This window comes from Ursus arctos, unplaced genomic scaffold, assembly GCF_023065955.2.
Source record: "Ursus arctos isolate Adak ecotype North America unplaced genomic scaffold, UrsArc2.0 scaffold_2, whole genome shotgun sequence".
Lineage (NCBI taxonomy): Eukaryota > Metazoa > Chordata > Mammalia > Carnivora > Ursidae > Ursus > Ursus arctos.
The window spans coordinates 103,581,266-103,597,541 of record NW_026622874.1 but is presented as its reverse complement, the minus strand read 5'-3'; the positions used below and the strand labels follow the sequence as shown (position 1 = coordinate 103,597,541).

General features: G+C 62.5%; 1 protein-coding gene across 2 annotated transcripts in view; it reads right to left on the bottom strand.

Annotated features, from left to right (window-relative positions):
* Positions 1 to 1,977: 1,977 nt before the first annotated feature.
* The window catches only part of ADAP1 (ArfGAP with dual PH domains 1), a 49,854-nt gene continuing 35,555 nt past the window's right edge, over positions 1,978 to 16,276 (bottom strand). Inside the window, exons 5-11 of one of the 2 annotated variants that reach the window (XM_048224798.2) lie at positions 10,816 to 10,928; positions 10,084 to 10,230; positions 3,915 to 3,998; positions 3,669 to 3,731; positions 3,014 to 3,085; positions 2,574 to 2,826; positions 1,978 to 2,491 (exon numbers count right to left, since the gene is read on the bottom strand). In XM_048224798.2, coding sequence (XP_048080755.1) covers positions 2,463 to 2,491; positions 2,574 to 2,826; positions 3,014 to 3,085; positions 3,669 to 3,731; positions 3,915 to 3,998; positions 10,084 to 10,230; positions 10,816 to 10,928 — 761 coding nt within the window. In that variant the 3' untranslated portion in view covers positions 1,978 to 2,462. The remainder of the gene's footprint in view (positions 2,492 to 2,573; positions 2,827 to 3,013; positions 3,086 to 3,668; positions 3,732 to 3,914; positions 3,999 to 10,083; positions 10,231 to 10,815; positions 10,929 to 16,276) is intronic. The other variant, XM_048224799.2, reaches the window with a different exon arrangement.

Sequence of the window (16,276 nt, the reverse complement as noted above, 5' to 3'; positions counted from 1 at the left end):
GCGCTCGTCCTTTCTGAGTGAGCTCCTGGGGCTGGCGGGCGGGGAGCGGGTGCCGAGGCCAGCAGTGGCCAGGTCTGTCCACTCTGCCTGCCGCGGGCGCTGCGGACGGCCACGAGCGGCCAGTGTCGGGAGGGTCTGTGACTCGCGTGTAAGTACGTGGTAGCGGTTTCTTTAAATGAGAGAAACCAAACCCTGCGGCGTCCTGCCTTGTCACGGGTTCTGCGCATAGGCCGCGGGGTGGGGGAAGGAGAGCGCTGAGCCCCCCACAAACTGCCCGCTGGAGCTCTCTGTGCAGGGTGGTTGTGGAGAGAGTCCTCCCTGGGGTGCAGGCCCCAAGCCCGCGATGGACCCCCGGCTTGTGCCATGGTGCTCGTTCTGAAACCAGCGCGGTCAGCAGGAAGGACGTCGGAGCAGAACACAGGTTTTTATGTGGAATTTTGCCCTGAACTAAGGCGAACACAGACTACACACCCGTGCACACCTGGTGTTCCCCTGTGCTCCCCTCGTGGTGGTGGCGTCTGTCTCCACCCTCAGCACATGGAGACCTCCCTCCGGGGGGGAGTGGTATAACTTTGGGGCCGTGCACCTGACCCCGCTTTCCCTGTGAGCACTGCCATGTTTTTCGTGCAGTTGTGAATGGCGCTTTTCTCTGGGAACACGGCATCCCGTTTGTAGCTGTGCGGGCCGCGGCTTCCCCACGTCCCCACTGTGTGGCACGAGGGAGGCGGACGCCGGCCCGAGGCCAGAACTGCCAGCGGCCCACCATGCGGACGTGTGCAGGTAAGCACAGTGACCGCCCTTTGCGGCCGGGAGCTTCCTGGCTCATCAGAGAAATTCTCCCGCCGGTGGTAAATATTCTGTTGTTTCTTTTTAACGTGTTAGTGTCTCGGGCACAACGCCCTTGCGTCTGGGTCAAGAGAGGGTCTAGAAGACCCGTCCCCGAGAACACGTGGCTGAGGCTGTTCCCCACATGGGCAGGGGCAGTCCTGGGGGCCTCTGGCTTTTCGTTTCCACCCACGAGACTCCCTGGCTTGCGTTTCTGGGGCTTGCGTTTCCTTGTCTAGATGCAGGGAAGATGGGCATGGCTGGTGGCGTCCAGTGCGACTGGGGAAGAGGCACCCGCCTGGGGGGGGGGGGGCTCCTGGGTGACCCTGTGTGTGACTCTCTTCACCTCCCAGCCCAGCTGTCTTGGGGCCTGGGGCTGAGATGGGAGTGAGGGGGGCACTTGTGCTCCTCTCTTACCCCCGCATCTGCCCCCCCATCCAGGTTTACACGGGTCTGAGCAGGAGAGCCCATGCTCAGGTGCAGAGGGGAGATAGGATGGTGGGAGTCAGGCCCACGAGGACGGGCAGAGACCCTGGCATGTCAGCGGCCAGCAGGTAGGTCCTCCGGAGGACGCAGAGCCCCCACCCCCCGCCCCTGACCTACACAAGGGGCCACTTAGGAATAGGACACAAGGATTGGCGTGACAGGACACCGTCTTGGGGACCCACTCTTAGTCCTCTCAAAGGCTGGTCCAGGGCTGCCTTAGGGGATGGGAGGGGGCTGGGGGGCCACCCAGATCACCCAGCAGGTGTCCATCCCCCACCTACACGTGCTGCTTCTCTGTTCCCCCGCAGCCCCACACCGAGGGTGGACAGAGCCAGGGCACCTGGGGAGGAGGCTCGGTGGCCGTCAGTACCGGCTGGCCAGCAGCACGCTGGGCCTGCAGGGGGCACTCTGGGTTTCCCTCTTCCAAGGGCTCAGTGGCCACGAGGTCAGGGTGGGGTGGGTCAGCAGCCAGTGCCCAGCGGGCAGCAGGCAGGAGCTGACCCTCCATTCTCCCTCCCAATCCAGGCATGCTGGGGCCCAGTGACCTGCAGCTCCCCGGTGCCGCTGACCCCCAGGGCCCTCACGCGCAGGCCAGGTCAGCGGCTTCAGGAGGGCGGTGTCCCCCATGCCAGCACCCAGGACCCCATGACCGACACACAGCAGGTGCTCAATAAATACTTGTTGAGGGGGACTTGGGGGAGGGGCAGGATGGGGAGGGGAGGCATGCAGGCCGCCCGCTGACCCCACAGCCCAGCCTCCTGGTCAGGGGCAGGATCCTGCTCAGGTGGGCAGGGGGCGAGGGGAGTTGGTGAGGGGCTGCCGGGCTGCCCTGAGCCAGGAGGCCGGGCTCAGGCCTCAGAGGAAAGGTGGTTCAGTGGGCAGGAAGGGGTTGGGGGTGGTAGGGGTCACATCAGTGGGCGGCGGCATGGTGGGGTCAGAGGTCAGGTCAGGCCGGCCTGCAGTGAGGGTCCAGAGAAGCAGGTCCTGGTGGCTCAAGGCTCAGGCCCCACCTGGCCGAGTCCATGGCTGCTGCTTGGGGCGGGGGCCAGGAAGCCGGGTCCTCCATCTGCCAGCCCCCGCTCTGGCCGCTGCCTCCTCAATGGCCGCTTCCCGCGAGTCCAATTCCCTCGGACCTCCAGAACCTTTGCTCGTTAGGGTTTATGCTTGAAGTGGGCTTCCACTGGAAGGGGACAGGCGTCCGGCAATGTCACAGCCACCGGGAGGTGTTGGGTTCCCTCCCCCTCCGCCCCTCCTGCACTCACCTGCGTACTCCTGGGGCAGCATGGGCCTGTCCACGACCTTCCGGAAAGCCTCCACCCAGGCCCGCTGCTCCGTCTCCGTCTCGCAGGCCAGCAGAAACCTACGCTCCGGCGTGACGATGGTGATGCCATGTGGCCAGTGGTGGCCCTGGGTGGACGGCGGGAGCCCGTCCAGCACCGTGTAGCCGCTCTCCCTACTGCCGATGAAGACTTCCCCACGGGCAAAGGCGTCCTGTGGGCAGAGGCCGGGCAGCCCCTAGGCAAGGGGGTGGCTTTGCTCATAGCCGGGGAAGCCCAGGCGCCGGAGACCCAGCCCTCCCTCCTGCTCTGCGTCCCCGCCGCCTGTGGCCAGCAAACGGCCTGTCGCTCTTCTTCACGTTGTGGGGACGGAGACGTCCACCCTACAAAGGCCCCAGCCCAGCTGGGCCGAGACCCTCCCTTACCAGGGGATCTTTGAAGTACATGAGCCTCCGGTCATCCATGGTGAACCAGCGCTTCCGGAAGCCCTCTGTTTGCTGGGGGTCAGAGAGTGCCGGGGACCGGCTGGTCAGCAGGCAGGGCACCCCATGCACGTGCGTTCGTTCACCCTTCCCCCGTTCGCGCCTGCCGAGGGCGGTGCTGCCGCCTGCTCCGCCCACCAGGTGGCCGCCCCAAGGCCCTTCGCCCACGCTGTTCCTCCCATGTCTGTGCCCTCCCCTCCCCACCAGTTCCTCCTCCTCACCGGTCCTCCCTGGGGGCCGCAGGGTGGGTCCCAGACCCAGAGCCCCATCCGGACTGTGGGATTACCGTGTGTGCCTCCCTGAGGCAGGGAGGGGGCTGAGCTGGCCCTCCTGGGGCCTGAGGAGGGGGGCAAAGGCACAAGGTAGGCTCGGCCCAACCCAGAGCCCCACAGTCCTGGGTCCACGGGACCCCTGCTTACAAAAGGTTTTGGGGTCCAGGGCCATCCACACCAAGACGATCTGGTGGAAGTCCTCGCCATGGGGTGTTGTTGGCACTTTGGCCCTTCATGGCCCCCCCGCCCCCCCCCAGCCCCAGGTAGCCGAGACGCTGATGTCCGAGGAGGCCTGGGGGGGGCTCGGGCCGGCCGGTCAGACCCACCTTGGGCCCTGTTTTCTCCATGTAGCCTTCCTTCAGGTAGTTCCGGGAGAGCTTTGGCACCAGCTAGGGCAGAAGATGGGCTCAGGCCTGGGCTCTCTGGTCACTGCCCCCCCCCCCCATGCCCCCGGCCCCCTCCCCGCTTGCTCGCTGCCGCGGAGCCAAAATGCCCCAGAAGAAAGGAGAGGGGGATGCGGGGCCCTTGGACAGCCCCCCAGCCCCTCGCGGACACGAGCAGCCGCCACTCACATCGGCGTCGCTGGCCCCCGGGAATGCCACCTGCAGGTAGTGGAAGCGCGCGGCGCGGAGTGCGTTGAACCAGTCCACGATCTCCTGGGGGCAGAAGAGGGTGTGGGCCCGGCCTCGGTGCTGGCGGCCTGCGGGGGCTGCCGTGAACACAGGCGGGGGCGGGCCTGGCGGACGGGCGGGGAACAGGCCGAGCTGGGGCCCGCTGGCTCGGGATGGGCAGGGGACAAAGGGGTGGGAGCTGAGGTCCAAGCCAGCTGGCCCCCGGGCCCTGATGCGGCGTTGGGTGTGGGACAGCTTTTCTCCTCTCAGATGGGGCTATTTTTACAAACCGAATATGTTGCCCAGAGCAAGGCTCATCTATTTTTAAATCCACCCAGAGCTGCTGCCTCCCATCTTCAGGGGAAGGAGGACAGCGCCGCTCCGTGTGAGCCCAACCCCGTCCCTGGACAGGGTGGACCCACAGCCCCTACCTCTCCGGGCTGCCAGGCCCCGCCACTCCAGAGACCCCTGCCCACCGGATGCTGGAATCTGCCCCAACCCTGGATGAGGCCCAGTATCTCCTTCCCCTGCCAGCTCCTGGCCATTGCCAGCCACAGGGCCTTGCACGCCCGTTAGGGCTCCAGAGCCCACTCCTGCCCCTGGGGTCATCCCACGCCCACCTGGATCACACCAGCCCCCTGCACACGCCACCCCAAGGTGCTGACCACGCCTCGTCACCAGCCCTGCCCCTGGGCCGGGCCCGTGCTGCAACGTCCACACCAGTGCTCTGTCTTCCCTACCTGGTACACAGTCCCCATCCAGGCTGAGACTTAGGCTCTGGGCCCTGCCCACCACCCTCTTCACCCCTGGCGCACCCAGCCCCATTCTGGTCACCACTGAACTCTCCAGTCCCTCCCCTGCGGCCACAGGGCATCGTCTCCTGCCTGCTCCCCACTGGCCTCCCACCTCCCTCAGGACTCCCTCAGATCATTGAAACCATGGCAGCTGGACAGGTTGTGGGCAGTTCAAGTTGGGCCATGACACCTTCCCAGCAAACCACCGCACCTCCAATAAAGATGCGGGTCCACAGCATGGCCACGGGCCTTTGCACACGCTGTCCCAGTACCTGTCTTCACCCTTGGGAGGTGGTCCTTGGCCCCCTCCCCATTATGCACAGTCACTGTTCCCAGCCCTCAATACAGGTAGGATTTTAGTCGCTTTTCTCTGACTTGTGCCTGTCTCTACTGCAAACCAGTCACTCACATGTCAACCAGGCTTCCCTGCATCCAGGCCCAGGGCCCAGCCCACAGCAGGTGCCGTGGCACAGCCCTCGTTGAGGGAGGGGGTCCTCTGGGGACTCACGCCAGCAGAGCGTCGTGCTGCACACAGAAGAGCCCTGGGCTCAGTCTCCCAGGGAAAAGGAGGGTGGGGGCCTCTGGATAAAGCTGAAGATCGGCCCACATGCCTTGAGCCGTGTCCTGCCTACAGCCTGTGAACACCACACAGCGTAGCCTGCAACCTTCCAAAACCAGATCAGGAAGAAATAGGAAACTTGAACCTGCCGATCACTAAAGAAGAGTTAATAGCAATTCTCAAACTATTGCAAAAGGCAGAAGGAAAGCTTCCAGACACATTCTATGAGGCCAGCATTACCCTGACAGCAAACCAAACAAAGACACTATGAAAAAAGAGAGCTACAGGTCAGACACTAGCAAACCAGACCCAGCAGTACATTGAAAGGAACATTCACCCCAAGGAAGGAGGTTGCTTCCAGGGTTGCAGGAATGGCTCAACATTCGCAAACCAATCAACAGGACGCGTCACACGGACAGAACATTTAAAAACCGTATCATCTCAACAGATGCAGAAAAAGCAAAGGAAAGCATTTGACAGTACATCTGCTCACGGCAGGAACAGTGGGGTCAGGAGACGTGTCGGCGGATGAAGGCCTCGTCGCCTCGTCACGGGCAGTGGGGAAGACCAGGAACAAGGAGGAGATAAACAGTAACCTGAAGCTGTACGGAGAAAATGTCCCAGGAGGGTTTGTGACTACTTTCTGTTATCTACGCAATTTAAAGGACTAATACTTTGGGGCGTCTGGGTGGCTCAGCTGGTTAAGTGTCCGCCTTCAGCTCAGGTCATGATCACGGGGTCCTGGGATCGAGCCCCGCGTCAGGCCCCCTACTCAGTGAGGAGCCTGCTTCTCCCTCTCCTCCCCACTCAAGCTCTCTGTCTGTTGCTCTCTCTCTCAAGTAAAATCTTAAAAAAAGACGACTACTTGTAAAGAAAACAGTAATCGGGAATTAAAAGCTATTACTGTGCCTTGTTTGTAATCGCACATCTTGTTTTGTACGTACATCGGGCTAGTGGATTTCAAAGAACGATGAGGTCGTGAGGCACAGAGTGTGAAGAGGAGACACTGTGCCATCACAACCGAGAAGGTGTCGCACAGACACCTGTGAAGGAGCAGGGTTTCTGTGTGTGACTGAAGTTAAACTACTATACATTCAATTTAGAAGGTTATACATTTAGGATGTTAAATGGGATCCCCACGGGAACCAGGAAGAAAAGAGCTACAGAATATACACAAAAGGAATTAGGAGGGAATTTAAACACTTCACATAAACTCAACACCGAGGACGACAGGAATGCAGGAAACGAGGGACAAAACGTTATAGGCCACACACCACACAAAGGGCACAAGACAGGAGGAAGTCCCTCCTTACCAGCGTTCACATTCCGGGTAAATGCATGAACCTCTCCGGTCAACGGACAGAGGATGGCGGGATGGACAGAAACGCATGGTGCAGCCGCTGGCTGTCCACGAGCGACGCGGCTGACATCTGAAGACACAGCGGGCTGGAAGTCAAAGGATGGGAAAGGAGACTGCACGCAGACAGCACCAGGAGAGCTGGAGTGGTTTCACGAACATCAGACAAACAGACGAAGTCAGGAAAAGGCCACAAGGGACGAAGGAGGACAGTCCGTGTAACAGCTCAAAACAGCAAGAAGATCTAACAATTACGTTTACGCGTCTAATGACAGACCAACAAAACACAGGAAGCCAGACCCGACAGAGCGGAAGGGAGACGCGGCCAGCCTCGAATGACAGCTGGAGACCGCGGTGCTGCGCTCACGGGGATGGACGGAAACATCACAGGAGTAAGGGAACGGGGGACTTCACGCAACAGCCACCCAGATCCAACCAGACGCTCCACCGGACCGGGACGGCGCACGCCTTCCTCCCTGGTGCCCACGGGGCGGCGTACCGTTGTACCCGGTCGACCGCACGTGAGGCCGCACGTGAGACCGGACAGATTTTAGAAGGTAGGTTTCATACAAAGTATCTTCTCTGGCCCCAACAGGGTGGAGTTAGAAGTCAACACAGAGACAACGGGAACGTGCACAACATCGTGGACATGTAACACACCTTTACGCGACCAGAGGATCAAGGCAGAAATCACAAGGGAGACTAGAGACGAGATGAAATTAGATGAAGGAAACCGGAACGCGACACCAGAACACGGGCTGCAGCGACGGTGGTGCCAGCGGGGAGATCTGCAGCTGTAAATGCTGACGTTACAGGACTAGGAGGACGTCAAACCAACGGCCAGCTCACACCTGAAGGAACCAGACAAAGAACAGACGGAACCCAGAGCTGGCACAAGGGAGGAGACCATCAAGACTGGAGCAGGGGTCAGTGCAATGAAAGAAAACCAAGAGAAAATACATGAGAGCAAAAGCCGGTTCCTCGAGAAGATCGATGCATCGGCGAGCCTTGAGCTGGATGGACTAAGAAACAGACCCGAGTCCCTAAAATCAGCCCCGAAGTGTGGGACGCCGCTTCCAGAAATAAAACGGTCCACGAGAGCGTGCTGTGAACAACGGTACGCCAACAACGGGGTCACCTAGAGGAAGTGGACAAATTCCTGGAAACGGGAAACCCACCAAGACCAGATCACCAAGAAGCGGACCATCTGAATGGGCCTGTGAACGAGTAGGAGACCGAATCGGTCACAGAAATTCCCAGCAAAGAACAGCCCTGGCCCTGACGGCTTTACTGGTGAATTCTGCTCAACACTGAATAACCAAAACCCGTCCTTCTCAAGCTTTTCCAGAACAATTGCGGGGGAGGGAGCGCTTCCTGACTCACCCTGGGCGTGTTCTGTATTATACCCAGCATAGCTAGGGTACCAAAGCCAGACAAGTGCCCGAGACAACCACGCCACTCTCCCTTGCGGACACTGATGCAGAGAGCCTCAACAAAGCACAATAGATGGAACTCAGCAGCACATTGAGGGTTATACGCCGTGGCCAAGTGAGACTGGTTCCTAAATGCAAGGGGTTCTCAACACAAACACTTAACAGAATGAAGGAAGAACCAACCGTAGGAGCATCTTAGTTGATACATAAAATGTATTTGACAAAATTCATATGGAATATCTGGGAACCCAAGTAGCCAAATAATCCTAAAAAAAGAACAAAACTGGAAGAAGTGCACTTCTAATTTCAAAACTTACTACGAATCGCAGCAGTCCAGGGAGCACGGCACTGGCATAAAGACAGAGCAGTGCAGCAGAAGAGCGAGCCCCGAAATGGGTCAGATTATTGGTTGAGAAAGGGTGTCAACAGCATTTAATCGGGAAAGGACAGTCTTTTCAACGGTACTGGGAAAACTGGATGTCCACATGAAAAAGAATGAGGTGGACTCTTACCTCACAGATAAAAATTAACTCAGTGGACGGGTGCCTGGGCGGCTCTGGTCATGATCCCGGGGTCCTGGGATCGAGCCCCGCGTCTGGCTCCCTGCTCCCCGTGCCCCTTCCTCCAATCCCCCCACCCTTGTGCTCTCTCGCACACGCTCTCAAATAAATCAGATCTTAAATTAACTCAGTGAATCAAGTTAAACATAAAATCTGAACAATACAAATCTTAGAAGAAAACACAAGGCAAAAGCTTCATGATGTTGGACGTGGCGATGATTTTGTTGACCTGACACCACGGGTCTAGTTTCTGAATATTTTAAAGTCTTGTGCTTCAGGAGATGCTGTCCACAGAGGGAAAGGCGACCCACAGAATGGGAAAAGCATTTTCAAGTCGTGTATCTGATCAGGGCTCAGTATCCAGAATATATAGAGAAATCCTCTCAACCCAGAAAAAACCACCGAAATCCAAAATGGGCAAAATGGGACCTGAACAGACCTTTCTCTGAAGACGTGCAAATGGCCAACAGACACGTGAGAAGATACTCAGCATCACTCATCATCAGGGAAACACAGATCCAAATCCCACAGACGGCACCTCACACCCATCACCACGGCCGTCAGAACAAGAAACAGGTGTTGGCGACACGCGGAGAAACGGGAACCCTCGTGCCCTGTTGCTGGGGCCGCGAGCCGTGCAGCTGCGTGGACCACAGTGGGGAGGGTCCTCAAAAAATTAACCGATGACCACGTGACGCCACAATTCCACCTCTGGCTGTCTCATCACAAGGACTGAGCGTAGGGTCCCAGAGAGGTTTTGTACCCCAAGTTCACAGCATCCTTCGTGAAACCACAGGGCAGAAACCACCCAGCTGTCCGTCCGGGTAGGAACTGACACACACACTGTGTCCTTCCACACAACGGGTCACTCAGCCTTAGCAACAACCCCCCCCCCCGTCCGCACAGGGATGAGCCCGGAGGACGGGACGCCGGGGAGCGGGTGCGGGTCCATGTGTCACGGGGACGGTCTCCGTGTGGGGTGGAAGGTTCTGGAGAGGGATGGTGGGGACGAGAGCCGTAGGCTCAAACATCATGAGTGTGGTGAACTTTAGGTGCATCTTTACACAATGAAAAAGGGAGAAGAGCGGGATTGAGAGGCGGTGCCAGACCCTTGCATGTCTGAAGCGTCACAGACACATTTCGCCCTTTAACCCACGTGCGCGTGGTGCGGGGGTCAAAATGGAAAACCAAAGTCGTGAGGACGAAGGGGCGGACCTCGGGGGCTTGGCTGGGGGCTCCCGCCACCCTCACCCTGCAGAGGGTCTGGATCAGCAACAGCGCAGGACACCGCACATGTGTCCCCAGCCCGTCGCCCTCTTCCACGTGGACTCCAGGTCCGCTCCCTGGCGGCCCCGCCAGCTCCATGCCGGCCGAGCAGGGGGGAGCTCTCCAGCCCCCTGCTCCCGCCAACCCGCCCGGGCACCCACCTTCCCGTCCTCATGGTAGACAAAGATGTTGCGGGTACTGTTGTCCTTCAGGTAGGTGACCTGCAGGCCATGGGGGTGGCCGATCTTGGCGGGCTGGAAGGTGGCGTTCAGATGCTCGATCTTCATGACAGCCTTGGGCTCCTTGGCCTGGAAGCAAGGCCGTGCGTTAGGTCCAGGTGGGTAGGGGAGCAGGCAGGGCAGACCTATGGGGGCCGGCTGTGCTGTGTGGCTTTGGGTAAGTTACTTACCCTCTCTGGGCCTTTGCCATCCCCCACCCAGAGATGAGAAAGGGGGATGTTCGACACCTAGGCAGACCCTCCTCTCCCCTTCAGCACACAGCTGCTCTATGTGGTGTGCCCCCACCCCTGCTCCCATCCCGCCAGCCCGGCTTTCCTCTCTGCCCGGGGACTGGCAGACTGCCCTGCGGGTGCCCTCTAGCTCTGTGCGTCACCGGGGGTGTCCTGACCGGGAGTTGGTCTGGGTGGGGGCAGGGCCCAGCCAGCCACAGGGCCTTCAGAGCCCACCTGCCCCTCCCTGCTTGCTGCCTGGATACCCTCTCAGGCCTGGGAGTGCCCAGATTTACCAACCCAGGCCCAGCCCCAGGGAGCGACTGTGACCAAGGGGTGGGCGGACAGGGGTCCCCATGGGAGGGGGCAGCCACTCCAGGCCAGGAATTGCTTGAGGGCAGCTGGGGAAAATATTAGGCCACTATGGGCCCCGTGTAGGGCTCACATCGTTTCTGTTGAAATATTTCAGGGACCCTTCCCGCTCCGTCAGCACAAACTTCCGGCTTAAAAACTGCCCATTGTCCCGGCCGCGCTTCCAGAGAAAGCCTTCTCGGTACCCTGGGGAGAGACGGGGCATGGATCAGAGGGTCACAGTGGACCAGAGCTGAGGCCATCGTCCTGACCCACACAGAGGGTGTGGGCGGGAGGACTCCAGCCAGCTGTCTGGCCTCTTGGCCAGGAGACCCGTTGGCCTCGGGGCTGCGAAGCTTGGTGGGCACAGGCCAGACTCGCCCATGGTGCTGGGACACGAGGCCACCCTCTCCCCAAAGGCTGCCCGCTGCCGCCTGCTGTTTGGGGTGTTTTCCGTTTTCTTTCCAAAAGCGTAAGAAACGGAAAGGGGTGCAGTGCGCTACCCCGTGTGCAGGCTCACGGGCAGATGTGAGGGGCACATCTGTGTGGCCGCCCTGGCGGGGGGCGGGGTACAGCAGAGCAGACCACGGTGCCCACTGCCGAGTCCTCAGGACAGCGCGATAGGACTCACACGTGTCAGGAGGGTCTGGGGATGGGTGAGTGTCCTGCGCTGGCCGGGTGGGCCCAAGGTCATCACAAGCGTCCTCGCACACGGGGAAACAGCAGCGCCCGCAGCCGAGGAGCCAGCCCTGCCCACCCCTGCGCTCCAGTCCCAGACCGGCATGGAGCTGTGACCCCGCGTGCACCGGACAGTCAGGCTGCTGGCTTGAGGCGCGAGTTTTGTGGTGGGAAGGGAATACTGTTCCCGTGCTGTTGTGGCTTCCGCCCCTTCACGTTCCTGTGGGCAGGGCCTGTTCCAGCATCTTGTGCCCAAGGGGAGTCGTGTCCGTGTGTCCCGACCGGTGCTGGAGGGCCTGCGGCCGCCGTGCCCATGGCGCATTCCCAGCTCCGCCATGCCCGGGGAGACCGAGTCTCCAGGGCACCCGCATTCCTGGGGCGTGTTCCTTGGGGGTTCGCGGGTCACAGTCCGGGTCTGTGGGTGCCCGTACAAACCACCCGGCAGTTCTGCCCTGGGTTTCGGGGCGCTCTCCCCGCGGAGCCCGCCCTGCAGCACGTGTGCTCACGAGTGGTGCTGTCCGAGGCTGGCCCACGATGGCAGGAGGCGGCGGGAGCCAGCGAGCCGGCAGTGCCCACGCGGGCGGCAGGGCCCACTGCTCGTCCTTGCTGAGCACCCATGGAGCCCAGACCCTGACAGCCGTGCCGGCTCACGTTTCGGACGCCAACTCTAGGCTCTGACCCTCTAGCCCCCACCGCAGCCCCAGCAGCCCCCTCCCAACACCACAGAGACAAGGAGCTATTTTCTCTGTCCTTGAGACACGCGGCCATAAAAAGGCAGCAGCCTGGCGTCGGGGAGGGGGCAGCTGGTGCCGCTCAGTCTGTCATGGGACAGCGCCAGATGGGGCCTCTCCCCTCCCCCCAACTCAGAGGAGCCTGTGTCCCTGGGACCCCTGCGTACAGCACCAGCAGGCCTATCCCCACTGTGTGCACAGGCAACAGGGCCACCACCGTCCCCAGCCCACGCGGGGCCCTACCCAGAACGACTACGTGACACGCCACCCAGGGCAAAGCTGCAAGTCCAGCGGCCTGCAGGTCAGCCAAGCCGTGGACACAGGGAAGTGCCCGAGGGCAGCAGCTGGAGTCATGACATCTGCCAGGAGGGTCCCCTCCAGCACCCCTGAACACGGCCCGTGACGAGGCCCTGAGGGCTTCACCCACACGACCCTGTGCCGGCCCCAGAAAGACTTCCAGGTTGTTATCCTCATTGCACAAAAGGGGAAACCGAGGCACGGAGACGTGAAGTCCTGGCCCAAGGTCGCCTTGCCAGCAAGCGCCGACCTCTGGCACTGGCTGTCGCTCCTGGCCGGCAGGACCCCTGCCCCGCCACCGCCCGTCCGCCTTGCCTGCTGGGCCCAGCAGGTGGCAGCAGCGCCTCAGGACGGGCCAGGCGTTGGGCTGGCTGGGGGTGGGGACGAGCGCCGTGGTCCGTCTCCACACTCCCAGGGGCCCAGGCCAGGCTGGGAGCCGCAGGATGGAGGGGCGCACTGGCCCCAAGTCTGTCTGGCTCCCGGGCCACGCGATTCCCGACAGCCAGCCGCCGGGAGGCCTAATTTCAGGCACTGCGACAGCAGCAGCAGTATTTTCAGACGGGTGCTGGCCGGGGTCCCTGACTTGGCTCTGGCCAAGGGACGGCTGTTTGGCCCTCCGCCTGAAGCCAGCAGCCTGCCCGTCCCGTCATGGCCTGGCCTCCCCGGTCCTGGCCTGGGGAGGACTCCCGCCCACCACACTGGGGCCTCCAAGCCGTGGCCCCACGGCCAGGCTCGGGTTTCCAGACCATTGCAGGCTCCAGGGCTCCGTGCTGTCGTGACGTCTACACAGGCTCGGGGTATCTGTGCTGCCCCACCCCCACACCCCTGCCGACCGCACCCTGGCCACAGGGGTCTCCCCCAGCAGCACACAGCAGGACGGGACCCAGCGGTGCCCTCCTGACACGCTGCCTGAGCTTGGCTGTGCCAGGGAACACTGTTTCCTCCCAAAGGACTGGCCAGTCTTGCGGCGGAGGCCAGACGTTTCACTCAGCGTTTATTGAGCGCCTATGATGTGCCCACACCTACCAAGCACTGGGCCCTACTGTGAGCCGGCACCCACCATGTGCCGGCTCCGACACCACCTGCCTGGAAGCTGGAAGAGCCAGCCCGCTACCCGGGGCCTCCCCAGCCACCTCCTCCAGGAAGCCCTTCTGAGGAGTGCCACCAGCAGTGACGGGACGCCCCTGCTCCCCTGGAACAGCCAAACCCAGCCACAGGAACGGCCGTCCCAGGTGCAGGCACGGCACCCCCTTTGCCAGAGGCCCTGCAGGACAGCGGGGTCGCTCTGCAAAACCACTTAAATTAGTCAGGAACCACCGCACGCTTCTCACACGACCCAGAAAACCACGTTCACGTGGAAGCCTGCGTTCACAGTGGCCTCGAACAGGACTCGACACCAGGTCCCAGCGGGGGACTGAACCGCACACACAGCACCGCACTGCACTCGGGACAGAGATGGGCCCCCACACCGCAGGCGTCTGCCAGGGGATGCCAGTGGAAAGGGGGGTCCTTTGGGCATAGAGCCAGGACCTGGGAAGACACCAGGGAAACTGAGGCCCACCTTGGCCACCGCCCCAGAAGGGCCAGGACCTGGTTCCAGGCCTACAGGTTCTATCCCCCGAGAGGTGGACATGGGGGCCCAGGCCTGGCCTCGTTCCCTCCCCCCTGCTACCCCGAACACCTCACTGGGGGACCGGCACAACCTCCTGCATGGCCAAGTCCATGTGCCCCAAACCCGGGCCCCATGCAGAAGACGCTGCCAGGACGCAGCCACCAGTCCCGAATCCGGTGGGGTGCAGGTGCGGGGAGGCACATGGGGCCAAACCCCACAAACCCCGTCTCTCGACTGGACCTGCTCCAGCCACCCCAAGGGTGCTGCAGGCCCACTGGGTGCCGCGCACCTGACGTCAGTCGATGCTTCCGACGACGACCCTATGCTGAGCACCATGTCGTCCTCGCCACACAGCAGGGGAAACTGAGGCACGGGGGGATGGGCTCTGTCACTTGGGGAGCCCTGGCCCCCCAGCCCTTTGACGGCTCTGCTCACCCTGTGACACTTAGGACAAAGGCGGGGCAGAGTGGCAGCTCGGGGCCCGGGCCTGCTTTGCACAGAGAGGACGCAGGGGGATGGGGTCCGAAGCCCCGGCAGGAAGTGCCGTGTCTGTCGGTGACTGGGGGCAGCCTGGGCGGCCTGGCCCTCGGGACAACGGGGGGCATTGTCTGCCCCGTGAAAGGCGGCCATTGAGGCTGTGGCTCCAGGCGGGGCACAATGTGGGAGGGAGCCAGGAGCAGCTGTCACCGGGGTCACCCTGAGAGCTGGGGTGGGGCAGGTGGAGGCGCCCTTATCTCCACGGTCCGGCCGCGACCTTGGCCAAGGGCGGGGAGCGCCAGGCTGGTGCCACCTGGAGCCCCGGGCCCCGCGGCCTCCCCATACCCCTTGCTCCCTGACACCAGGCCGCGCCTGGACTGTCGGCACTCCGACGCACGTGCAGCGACCCGAGGGGAGCCCGCGGCCAGCTCTGCACCCTGGTGGCCGCGGGAGGGTCCTCAGAGCCGGGCAGTCACCTCAAATGACACCCCTGGCCCTGTCACGGCGGCCCTGCTACAGCCCCACAGCCCCGCGAGGCCATCTGGGTGCGCCCGAGCCCGCCACTTCTTGGCCTTGACGCCCGCGAGGACTGCCGGTCAGCTACTCGGCCCAGCGTCCCTCAGGCGCCGTCTGTCTGGCGTCTCCTCAGGGCTGGGGCCAGGCTTTGCGTTCTCAGCAAGAATGCCACGGCAGCCACGCCACTGGGCACCGGTGCACCGTCCACGCCAGGGGAGGTGGGTCGAGCAGCTTTTCTGCCAGTCCGGCCCTTTCCCTCCATCCAAGCCGCGTCCAGGGGAAGACACTTCGGGATGTGCAAGTCCCGTCTCCCCTCCAGCTTCCTCGATGGCGGCGCCTGGCGCGGTCCGGTCCACGCCTGCTCCACTGGGGCCTTCGCTGCCAACGGTCCCGCTTCCCCCGTTTCTTCCTCGGTGACAGTGGACCTCTCCTGTCAGAAGGGCTGAGCCCTCCTTCCTCCCTGGTCCATGCCCTCCGTGGGCACGGCTGGCGTCCTCGCCCCGGTGACCCGTCCTGTGGCCCTCACGTCCAGCTTCAGGGCCTGGTGACCCGCAGACAACCGCACTGGCGCCCTTACCCCTGGGCGGCCCAGAGCGCGGCAACGTGGGTGTGCCACACGCGGTGGGACAAGCTGTGGGCACACGGGGCTGCCGGCCTGGGCCTCGCATGGCTCCCAGGGCCGGGCCCTTCCCGAGGCCTTTGTCGCCCTTCCTCCCCGTGGGCGGGGCTGGGCCCACCCCTCATGCCCGGGCCTGAGACAGTGCTCTTGCAGCAGGAGTGCCCACGGGAATCCCTGGGTGCTCCTCACAGGGCTGGGGGAGGAGCCCGCAAAGAGGAAGCCCGGGGCCAGGACCCCTCAGGGGGTGCTGGGGTGCACCTGCTCCCACCCTCCGACACGGGCTGGTGGTGGGGGCTCGAGGTGCTGGGGCCTCAGAGGCTGGGGGGCGTGGGGCCCTGGATGCTGCCCTTCCTCCTGGGGGCCCCAGGAGGGCATGTGGGGGGCACTGGGGAGGCCTCTGCCATAAGCAGGTGAGATGCAGCCGCCGTGTGGGACCCCCGCACTGGGCACCTCCCCACGGGACGCTGGCTTGGGGAGCACCTCGGGGGCGGCAGGTGGGATGGCAGCCTCTGCCCCTTCTGCCGGCCCCGGACGGGCGGACGGAGAAGCCACTGGCTCCAAGGTGGCTCAGGGCCCGCTCACGTGTCCCTCCTGCAGTCCCCTCTGTCCCTGGCCCGACGTCTCA